The sequence below is a fragment of the Pseudochaenichthys georgianus genome, chromosome 18 (genome assembly GCF_902827115.2).
Source record: "Pseudochaenichthys georgianus chromosome 18, fPseGeo1.2, whole genome shotgun sequence".
Taxonomy (NCBI): Eukaryota; Metazoa; Chordata; class Actinopteri; order Perciformes; family Channichthyidae; genus Pseudochaenichthys; species Pseudochaenichthys georgianus.
In genome coordinates, this window is record NC_047520.1 from 11065651 (window position 1) to 11077853 (window position 12203).

The window sequence follows — 12203 nt, forward strand, 5'->3', positions numbered from 1 at the left end:
AGTCATCATTGTCATGTTTGATGTAAAGGCAAATTAGTACAGCTTTCAAATAGGCAACAATTGAACTATTCCTGCACTTAAAAGGCAGAGTGGTCAAACTGGTTTTATCAGAAGTAAATACAGGTTCATTGCCAACTAGGTTTTCACTTACTTATTGCATGAAATGTATATAGCAAAAGTCAACACACATACATATACAATAGAAAAGTTACAATAAGGTAAGAACAAAATACTTTAAAAGGTATGTGCAATATATCTGTTGTGGTCCTAAAGATGTAAGTTAATGTGACAGATGGGAAGACAAGAGCATTCTGGGAGTTGTTTTGAGTGAATAAACTCAATTGAATTACAAATTTAAAAAACTTGACTGAACTTGTACATTTAAAACAGAATAGAATGTTAAGGTGATGCTGACAACAGTAAGTCATTTCCCATGGTAGGTTGATATAGTATTTGTATGCTGGTTTATTTGACAGTAATAATCCAACTTCTCGTTTCCTCTGGGCTGCAGTATTTCCAGGCTCGCCTCAACACGACAGAATTGAGCAACAGCACCACGGTGGTCAGCAAAGAGTACTACTTCAACAACTGGATGACCCTGCTGTCCCAGCTGCCCCTGCTGCTGTTCACCCTGCTCAACTCCTTCCTGTACCATAGGTCAGTGACACGGTTAGAAGGTCATTCAGAGTCAGGGGATGTTGATATCGGTACTCGCCAAAAGCTTTATAGGAAATAAAGCTGTTTTTCTAAACACAGAAGTATTTAAATCTTCCGTTTATGTTCAATAAAAGTAATGAATTGTTGTGAATCCTAGACTTTAGGTATTTTCCTTAACAAAGTCGACATATAACGTGTTTCCGTGCCAAAATATTCGTCTGTGGTGTATATAGGACTGGGCAATACATCAATATTTTATCCATGTTAATATGAGACTTGATATCTTGTTAGATCTGAGATATTGTAAAATCTTAAGTGTTGTCTTTCCCTGGTATTAAAGGCTGCATTACAGCAAAGTGATGTCATTTAAAAACCTTTTTTAACAGTCTTTACATGATTATTGATCAAATACATGATTGTGTAAATAGTCTACTAAAGTGATCTCTACAAAATAAATAATATGTGAAATAAATCAAGTTAATATCTTATCCATTTTGATGTTTGTTTGAATGACATATTTGTTGTTTCAGGATATCAGAGGCAGTGCGCATCGCAGGCAGCCTGGTTTTCATCCTGCTGCTCTTCATCCTCACAGCAGTGATCGTCAAGGTGCCCATGGAGGAAGATCGCTTCTTCTCCGTCACCATGGCTACTATCTGGTTCATCAACTGTAAGTCAGTGTGTGTGAGAGTAGAAGCCTGACAGAAAAAGAGGCTGAGGGTGCATGTGTTTTAATTTGATGTGATTTGATTTATTTACAAGTTTTTAAAAAAAACAATCATAAGTCATAATGGAGAAATGTGAAATGGATGAGAATAGGGGCCCAGACTCTAAACATTAAGTATTTACGTAAATGTAATGAATCGGTCCGATCTCATGTATTATACAAAAACATTTCAAGCTAAACACCATCAACCTAGACTTATCTAACACTAACTCCTAAATGGTCCCAAGACATTTATTTCATCAGACTAAACACAGACCCATTACAAGGGAAAATAATGGTATATATACAAATGCATTCCAAAGTAAGATAAACTTGTGTAAATCTTTAGACATTTATTGTATTCAAACTTACTGATATATGTGCCTAACAACTGCTGCCTAAAGAATTTTTAAAAATACAATTTTATAGTGTTATCAATCTCACACCATACCCGAGGACCTCTGCACACCACACTAAAGCTCGTACATTTAAGTTTGAATTTTTTACATTAGAAATGTCCTAGTCTTATTGTATGCGACAGGTCCCACAGTCTGTCGTTGAGCACATAAACTACATTCTACTTTGAACCGGAGTGTGTTATGTCCCACCTTTAGGCGGCGTGACATCACTATGTACCAGTCATGCTTCAATTTGCTTAGGCTTCAACACATTGTTTGTTATAGGCTAAGGGGTGGGACATCTCTAAGCAGTTGACCAATCAAAATAAATCCTCTTCTGCTGCTGGCAGTGGAGCCTTTGAGCTCTTCTTTGGCCAGGTGCACCTCGTAGAGCAGCTCGTCACAACAATGCAGCACACCTGGGCGGAGCTACTGGAGGGGGAATATGCACAGGGAACACATACAGCCGTAACCATATACAGTCTATGGCCGTTACACACGATGATAAATGATGCTTTTTCTCCGCAGCCTTCGGGGCCGTGTTGCAGGGCAGTTGTTTCGGCCTGGTGGGTCTCCTGCCTCAGAAGTACAGCACAGTGTTCATGAGCGGCCAGGGCCTCGCCGGGACCTTCGCTGCCATCGCCATGCTGCTCGCCATCGCCAGTGAGACACACACACACACACACACACACACACACACACACACACACACACACACACACACACACACACACACACACACACACACACACACACACACACACACACACACACACACACACACACACACACACACACACACACACAACTCCCCCTGGTGCCAAATCCCCAGTTGCTTAGTAACAGAAGACATTCAAAGCGGCTCTCAAATCATCGTGACACCACACAGCGCACTCTGCTTCATTTCAAAGACACGGCGTCTGTTTCTCTCTCCCAGAATTCCTAATCGGCTCTCTTTACGTTTGTCACTCAGGCGACGCAGACTCTGAGACGGCAGCGTTGGGTTACTTCATCACGCCATGTGTCGGGACGCTGGTCACGCTGGGCAGCTACGTCCTGCTGCCCCGCCTGGTCAGTTCCCAACTCAGCACTACATTACCCACAATGCACTCAATCTTACCTTAACTAGGCTCATCTCTTTTGTTGAACCATGATTTGTAAATACACAATCAGGCTTTTTAAGAAAGTGTTTGCTTCATTTATTGGGAAGAAAAATGTCTGTAAAAACTTCAGCACAAATAGCTCATTATCAAAGAAGTAAAACAGGAGTATCTTGGGGACATCTACTCTAATGTTTGTCCTAGCTACTTCTAGTTTATAGTGCTATTAACCAAACAGCCTCAATCATGTTTTTACTTGTTTCCATGTTTCATTTGAGCTGTGAGTTCAACTGTTTGCTGTCTGTTGCTTCCACACAGGAGTTTGCCCAGCATTATCTGAACAAAAGCGTCAAGTATGAGGCAGGCACCACGGACGAGTTGCTGAAAGGTGGGATTTTGGCTTCAACAAACTCTTTTTCACACCCTCTGAATGAATGCTATTTGCATCCAAGTGGGAACCAAAGGGACACCTTTCATCATCTGTTCTCATTTTAAAGTGCAAGCTCATTTTGTTTGTAGAATCGAGATAAGGAAACATTTGTCTGACAGTGAGAGAAGTCGTGTTTGCTTTGCGACTTAGTCCATGATTCTGTGCCTCGCTGTCTGGTTGAATGAAACCCATTCAGTGGACATTATCTCGTTAAGTGAGTTGTCCCTCCATTTATCCAATTTAGAGTCCTGGCAGACAAAGAGTGCCTCACTCAAAGAGGCCCACACTGGTTTTTGGCTGTTTTCTTTGGATGCTCAAAAACTAATAATTCACAAATTCCCATGTCATATTTGATCTATTTCCTCCCAATACATTATGAACAACAACCATTTTATGTGGTAATGGAACAGTGAAATACATGTTTTTTAAATGTTGAACTTCAGAGAGCAGCACAGTGGAGAATGGCAAGCTGAACGGCCATGCTAACGGCACAGCGACCAGCAGCAGCCCAGAGGGGGGGGCTGAGGTGGAGGGAGACCCCGGGACAGAACGGCCCAAGCCCGCCTTCCTGTCGCTGGAGCAGGAGGAGAAGGGGCAGGCCAAAGCCTCCGTCGTAGAGGTCTTTAAGAAGGTAACCCTGAGGTTTGACGGTACAATTTAACAGTTACTCTTTTCTGTGTGCTTCACATTTATTCACTGCTGCAATTCTTTGAAATGTGTTTAATTAAATTTCAATTTAAGTGTTAAGTTCAATCAGTGGTTATTAATTAGATTTGACTGTAACAACAAGACTTATCTCAGCTACTACACAAGGTTTTGTTTTTCTCCCAAGGCTCTCAGGGTGGGCCTGCCACAGATAAACACTGGGTTACACACCCTTGGGAACACGTTTTGAAGTAGCTGAAAGATACTTCTTTCTGTGTATTCAAGGCTGGGAAAGAAGATCCTTTTGTGATTATATGTAGCCTCCGAGACCTAAGCACCGATTGGTACAGAGTACCCTCAAGGCAAAAATACTATTTATTTTGTCTTCAATATTCAAATCTCCACCACTGAGGTAGAAAATAAATGAGAACACAAGAGCAGAGTGGAGAAGAGGGTACAGATTTCCATCCTGCTATAGTTCTTATTGATATATATGTGCGTGTTGCAAATACTGATTCAACTTTTTTAGATAAAAAAATACGTTTTATCATGTCTTGAAGATTCTATCCATTACATTAATTTTTGTATCACCTTTTAAAAATCTTAATAATAATAATGTTCATTTTGTATTAGTTAAAGCAGTCGGTTGCTTTTTTCATATATATTCTATATACAGTGGCGCAACAAAATATTTAGTCAGCCACCAATTGTGCAAGTTCTCTCACTTAAAAAGATGAGAGAGGCCTGTAATTTTCATCCTAGGTACACTTCAACTATGAGAGACAGAATGGGGGGAAAGAATCCAGGAAATCACATTGTAGGATTTTTAATGAATTCATTGGTAAAATAAATATTTGGTCACCTACAAACAAACAAGATGTCTGGCTCTCACAGACCTGTAACTTCTTCTTTAAGAGCCTCCTCTGTCCTCCACTCGTTAACTGTATTAATGGCACCTGTTTGAACTCGTTATCAGTATAAAAGACACCTGTCCACAACCTCAATCAGTCACACTCAAAACTCCACTATGGCCAAGACCAAAGAGCTGTCAAAGGACACCAGAAACAAAATTGTAGACCTGCACCAGGCTGGGAAGACTGCATCTGCAATAGGTAAGCAGCTTGGTGTGAACAAATCAACTGTGAGAGCAACTATTAGAAAATGGAAGACATACAAGAACACTGATAATCTCCCTCGATCTGGGGCTCCACGCAAGATCTCACCCTGTGGGGTCACAATGATCACAAGAACGGTGAGCAAAGATCCCAGAACCACACGGGGGGACCGAGTCAATGACCTGCAGAGAGCTGGGACCAAAGTAACAAAGGCTACCATCAGTAACACACTACGCCGCCAGGGACTCAAATCCTGCAGTGCCAGACGTGTCCCCCTACTTAAGCCAGTACATGTCCAGGCCCGTCTGAAGTTTGCTAGAGAGCATTTAGATGATCCAGAAGAGGATTGGGAGAATGTCATATGATCAGATGAAACCAAAATAGAACTTTTTGGTAAAAACTCAACTAGACGTGTTTGGAGGAGAAAGAATGCTGAGTTGCATCCAAAGAACACCAAACCTACTGTGAAACATGGGGGTGGAAACATCATGCTTTGGGGCTTTCTGCAAAGGGACCAGGACGACTGATCCGTGTAAAGGAAAGAATGAATGGGGCCATGTATCGTGACATTTTGAGTGACAACCTCCTTCCATCAGCAAGGGCATTGAAGATGAAACGTGGCTGGGTCTTTCAGCATGACAATGATCCCAAACACACCGCCTGGGCAACGAAGGAGTGGCTTCGTAAGAAGCATTTCAAGGTCCTGGAGTGGCCTAGCCAGTCTCCAGATCTCAACCCCATAGAAAATCTTTGGAGGGAGTTGAAAGTCTGTGTTGCCCAGCGACAGCCCCAAAACATCACTGCTCTAGAGGAGATCTGCATGGAGGAATGGGCTAACATACCAGCAACAGTGTGTGAAAACCTTGTGAAGACTTACAGAAAACGTTTGACCTCTGTCATTGCCAACAAAGGGTATATAACAAAGTATTGAGATGACCTGATATGATTTTCCACCATCATTTGCAAATAAATTCTTTAAAAATCAGACGATGTGATTTTCTGGATTTTCCTTTCTTCTCATTTGGTCTCTCATAGTTGAGGTATACCTAGGATGAACATTACAGGCCTCTCATCTTTTTAAGTGGGAGAACTTGCACAATTGGTGGCTGACTAAATACTTGTTTGCCCCACTGTATATATTCCCTTATTGTGAAACACTTTGAGCTGCATTTCTTGTATGAAAGCTGCTATTCAAATATGCATTATTATAATAATACAACTAAGATAGTTCTATTTACAAAATAAAGTTTTCTTTAGGGTTCAGTTGTGACATAACACAATAACATATTTATTATTAGTCTTTGTTTAGAATCAAAGCACCTAAGTCCCATTAAGTGTATGAAATATTTTGTCTGTTTTCTTTGGTTTAGATCTGGGTGATGGCGTTCTGCGTGACGTTTGTGTTCACGGTCACTCTGTCCGTCTTCCCCGCTGTTACTGTAGATGTCAGGACCTCCTTCCCAGGAAAATGGGGTATTTCCAGTCAGATCTCTGCTCAACTGCTGGATATCTATACTCGTGTATTAACAGTTTATCTCTTGTGAAATGATTACATCTATTCTTCCTGATGCTTGTTCTCCCCTCAGAGCGCTTCTTCATCTCAGTGTGCTGCTTCTTGATTTTCAACCTCAACGACTGGTTCGGTCGGACCGTCACCACTTTCATATGTTGGGTAAGTATCTAATAAAACAATTCTACTCTTTATATATCTGTAATTTGAGTTTAACATAGGTCACAAACAAAGCATTGTTTACAATGGAAACTGTGTGTATGTCACTCCCTGCTGACATTTCTAAATATTGCACACGCAGGAATGTGATAGTTTAGAATGAACTGTAAGATATATAGCCTTTCCCTCTCTTATTCTTTTTAAAAACATCTCCAACTGTTTCAAATCTACTTCCCGCCCTTCCTCTTTCTACCTGATGTCATTAAAAGCTTTTAACCCCTTCATTTCCTCCCACCTGTCTCCTCGCAGCCTGCTAAGGAGTCTCGTCTGTTCCCGCTGCTCGTGGTCTGCAGGGTGGTGTTCGTCCCGCTGCTGATGCTCTGTAACGTCCAGGACCGCTACTTCCTGCCCGTCTTCTTCAGCCACGACGCTGCCTTCGCCTTCATCATGACGCTCTTCTCTCTGTCCAGCGGATACTTCGTCTGCCTGTCCATGTCCTACGCTCCTCAGTGAGTCCAAACTACTGAATCTTTCATGCATACATGTGACATTAAAAACACACATGTCAGTACTCGTCCATAGTTACAACTGCACAACTATAATAACTCTCATATATGTTTTTATACCATTTATTATTATCTTATGTGGTTATCTTTTGGTTCTGGTTTAATGTTGCTACGTCATACCTAATACTGCTGTGTCAAATGTTGGTTTTGCAGCATACCCAACTACAGTATGTTGACTGTTTGTTGTTTCAGCTCATCATGTTGTGTTCAAGGATGCTCAATGTTCAATGCTCAATGCTCAGATGTTCAATGTATGAAGCTTAATGATATAGTTACAAATGTAAAACACCCAAAAAGAGACTTTTAGACAGAGCTAAGTTTTGTTTGCAGATATTAACAATGCTTTATGAAACTGGACCATGTTGTCATACAAGTCGTTTTTTTTGTTCCTTAATGGAGATTTTACAAAAAGAATGTGCATTAAAATAACTAACATTAACTCAAGTGGAAACTAAATATTAAAAACATACAGAATAAAACCATAGATAATACTCCACCAATTGATCCCCACTCAAACCATTCTTACTACTCCTGTAAATGTTTGTAGCTTATGATTTTAAATAGATTCATATCATTTCAGGCACACATCCAGGTCCTTGTGCCAAGACACCCTGGCCTATTTATTGACGCTGAATGCCTGAATGTGAAACAGCAGCAGTGGAAAGGTCGGGTTACACAGCTGTAACTGAATACAGCTGTAGGACAGTCAACAGTTAAGACCAGTGAGTTAGAACAAGCAACTTGAACTTCTTTACAGAGCGGTAAGGTGTCATTGACAGCTTAAGAATTATAACCTTAAATGTACTTAGGAAGTTTAAAGACCTCAAGAGTGTCAGAATATTCTGGAAATGGTTTTCAGGAATCTGCTGGAAAGCTTGCTGTTTTAGGACATGGACCCTACGGATATTTGAATGTAAAATATGGAGGCATTCAAATGTCCAGGGAAATGATAGGGAAAAAAGAAACAAAGAAGCGGCAGACAATGCAGACATACTGAATACCAACACGTTTATTAAAGAGGCCCTGTTGTGCTTTTTGGGCTTGGCCCTTCCCTGTACTAGTGTGTTGTATAGGTGTGTGTGGTTCTGTATAGGTTTCTGCAAAGGCTGAAATCCATGTGTTGCCTCCAGAGGGAGTTTCTCTCCCACACACTCCCCCCCCCCCCCCTCTCCCTGCCTGAAAAGCCTCCGCTGGACTCCTTTTTTTAATCTACCCTAGGCTGAATTTGCTTAATTGAACTGTATTTAAATGCATATAAGCTTTCTATATTTTTGTTTATTTTTATACTATTTTATTTGTAAGTCGTGTAGTAAAGCCAAAGATGATTTCAACATGTTGGACGGTAATGGTTCTAACTTAAAATATAACCCATAAAGCAGCAGCCAACTAATACATCTGAGTCCCCTTGAACGCACCAACAAGGTGTGTCCAAAATCACTTCTGTTTGAGCTCTATCGCCATGGCAACATTGCGTACGTGCGACACAAACGACAAGCTGAGCCTCAACAAAAGCCCCAGTGTGGTGATCATGTCTGACCCTGTGTTCCTCCGTCCTCAGGCTGGTGGATAAGAAGGACGGAGAGACTGCTGGAGCCCTGATGACCTTCTTCTTGGCCCTCGGTCTGTCCATAGGAGCCGCCCTGTCCTTCCCCCTGAGGGCTCTGGTCTAGACACACACACACACACACACACACACACACACACACACACACACACACACACACACACACACACACACACACACACACACACACACACACACACACACACACACACAGCACTGCATAAACACCGTAGGATATTTTCCCAAAAGGAGGAATCAGATTTGTTTTGTCTCTCCAGGACGACTTCCTCCCTTCTTTTATTCGTCAGGTGCTGTGTGTGAATTGGCTCGCTGGGTGTTATGATGAGCGCCAGGGTTCCTGTTGAAAGTAAGAATAAGGGATACACGGTATGAATGGTTTTGTTACCTGCTGCTAAAACACATGTTGGGAAACACTTCCTCTCCGTGCAGCTAACGCCAGGACTGGTTTTGTTCAGATTTCTACATTGTTAGATGTATTTATGTTTAATTAAGGTTAGTCGCTTTAGGGCATTACGCTATATTTTTGTATTTGATTGATGGCTTGAATGCTTTGTGTTACATGTATTATATCAGGTATTTCTGATGTATTTTCCTTCATATGATTAGTTTTTTATTTAATACAATAGATTTATGTTACGGATGTAGAACAAAAAATGATTGTAATATAGTCATGTTGAATTCCCAATGGAAGGTTAGGGACCCGCCTCAAAGGCTTGTGGAGATTGACAAACATGGCCAGGCAGTCGGGGGCCCGGACCCCTGTTGAAGTGACAGTATTTCCTGTTGCAAGGTAAATCCAATGCCATATAGACACTGAAATTACCACAGAGACATGCAATGACAAAGACATGTACACTACCACAAAGTGGCGCAAAATGAATACAAAACACATACAATTACTACAAAGACATACAAAAGTAACAGATATAAATGCAAAATGAACAAAATGAGTCATTTGACTTGCCTGTCCTTCTCTCTGTGCAGCAAACTGGATCAGTTGTTTCTTTAGCCTCCTAGCTTCTACTGCCATCTACTGGTGAACACATGTAAACCCTTCAGGAAATAATTTTCTTTGAGGTCACTGCTGACAGACAGGAAGTGGACCTGGATTAGGGTTAGCAGGTGATATGAGTCGGACCACATTCTTCTGCTGACATGAGGAAGTAGATTAACTCTCAGTTACTCTAACGGCTGACATTGTGTTACTAACTGTACACATGTAGTGGTGCTGCTGTTGCTGTAAGCCATTCAAAAAGCATTTGAATCATGTGGAAATTAGATTTTTTTTTCGGTACAGATATTGAATTTAACTGTCAAATAGTATTGGACTTTTTTAGACGTTGCTGCCAATGTGCCAAGCTCCACTGACAGTTTTGTTATGATTTGTTTTCTTATTGTAGTGCACACAAATGTATAGGAATCAACGTAATGGTGTAGATTTGTTTATGTTTACGATATCTATATAGGTTGAATTTATTGCTTACTTGCTCAAAAAGTGTTTTTATTAGATTTTGTGATGTAAATAAGGAGATTCATGATGAGTGTGAGTTTACTGTCTCCTGTAAAAGGGGAAAATTGACCGCTGCTGTTTGAAATGCTCATTACATTACATTACGTACTTGTTAGACGCTTTTATCCAAAGCGACTAACATACTGTGGGCAATCCCCACAGGAGCAATTTGGGGTGAAGTGTCCCAGGGACACAACGACATGCTCTGTAGTGGGACTCGAACTTGCTACCCCGATTCGAAGTTCAGCGCACTATCCACTGAGCCACAGCCTCCAACCAAGGGCTGAGTCCTGATGAAGGAGCGATATTAATGGGACTTTTAGAGGTTACTTGATTCCTGCTGCATTCCCATTTAGTGGGAATTTGAACTGAACAAACATGCATTTATATTTGACTTGATGGTTAACAGCAAACAACTAAGGCAATGTAAGACAAAGTAGACAAACACATCTGCAGGTGATGAACAACATCTTTCAGTAGGAAGTGAGGTGAACCATATTCTTGACAGAATGTGAATGCAGCATCAGTTTTTGGGATGGAGAACTCGGACCGTGATTTAACCCCGGGATCCTTATGTGTAGTTCAAAGACATAACCCAAGCATCTTTGAGCACTAGGAAAAATGCTATACAAATCCTATGTATTATAAGAAACAAACACAGTTTTCCCTTCTACTTCTACACTTGACGAATGTAGGTTTTTGGAGTTACCTGGAAAAGAATACAACAGTATGTAACAGTGATAATCAGCCTTAATAATAATGAAACCCAGTTTGAAGTTTTATGTTGTGTTCACATCATATTGGCTGTAAATACTGCTGCCTGCCTCTTTGTAGTGTGTGTGCTTGTGCTGCTAATTCCAGATGTGCTAACATGGAGCACAGAACAGTCCTCTAACATAAGTCATTCAAATGTGTTTTCTCTGGTGTGTTCTTAACACTGCTGTCATGTGATGCATTGTGTGCAGCTGACTTGTGCTCCATACAGACAGAGGATCATCAGTAAAGGGAATCCATGCATGTGCATCATGTTTCTTTATAGATCTGACTGTCAATAAATGGATGCTTTCAACTAGTGTTTGTTGGAAATTGCCATTTGTCTGCTGTTAAATGGGATATAAGTTATGACATCAAACCTTTCAATCTGAAATGCTCAAACTATTTCTTCTTCTTCATGAGTCATGTTTTTAAATGACCTGTGGACATGTACTTTGTTAAAGAGGCCCTATTAGGATGTTGGGGGTATTTCCTTTCCAGTAGTGTGTTATATGGTTTTTATGTACATGTTCTTCAAAGGCTAAAATCCCTGTGTTCCCTCCAGAGGGAGTTTCTCTTCCACACACTCCCCCCTGACACGCCTCCACTGGACTCCTTTGTTTACTTCTGTAATATCACATCACTGTGTTACACTCACGTTTCTATTGGCTAGGCAGAGAAAACCGCAGAGAGCATAATAGGACCTTTTGAATTGTCTTGTATGAAGTCTTCTTGATGAACTGGTCTTCTATTTGGAAAAGCGATATGGCTGGCTCAGTGCTGATCGGCGATATTTTAATTATGAAAAATTAGTTCAGTAACCAGTCTTAATAGACAAACATGTCAATATTTATTATTTTTGATTTGCACATGTAAATTGAGAAATCATCACAATACCTGTAACTTCTGTAAAATAGAGATGCACCAATAGCAATATCAGACATTTGGGCACAAAAGTACATTTAAAATTAAGTGTAGTCAAAGTAATTTTTTGTTGCAAATTAAAATAATCCAAAATCAACCATTAGCCTGGATAAAATGATCTGGATTTGTACAGCTGCCACAGATT

The 12203-nt window shown here is 40.7% G+C and overlaps 1 protein-coding gene across 3 annotated transcripts in view; it reads left to right on the top strand.

Moving 5' to 3' along the window:
- LOC117463458 (equilibrative nucleoside transporter 2-like) overlaps positions 1–12203 on the top strand; it is a 30835-nt gene that overhangs the window by 16223 nt on the left and 2409 nt on the right. Inside the window, exons 4-14 of one of the 3 annotated variants that reach the window (XR_004553921.2) lie at positions 512–657; positions 1188–1327; positions 2290–2424; positions 2735–2832; positions 3180–3249; positions 3735–3922; positions 6422–6524; positions 6638–6723; positions 7030–7229; positions 8845–9217; positions 9563–11453. Coding sequence is in view for 1 of the 3 variants with exons in the window: in XM_034105693.2 (XP_033961584.1) it covers positions 512–657; positions 1188–1327; positions 2290–2424; positions 2735–2832; positions 3180–3249; positions 3735–3922; positions 6422–6524; positions 6638–6723; positions 7030–7229; positions 8845–8956 (1278 nt within the window). In the remaining 2 variants the exon portion in view is untranslated. Of the gene's footprint in view, positions 1–511; positions 658–1187; positions 1328–2289; positions 2425–2734; positions 2833–3179; positions 3250–3734; positions 3923–6421; positions 6525–6637; positions 6724–7029; positions 7230–8844; positions 11454–12203 lie in introns of those variants that run through there. The other 2 variants (XR_004553920.2, XM_034105693.2) reach the window with 2 other exon arrangements.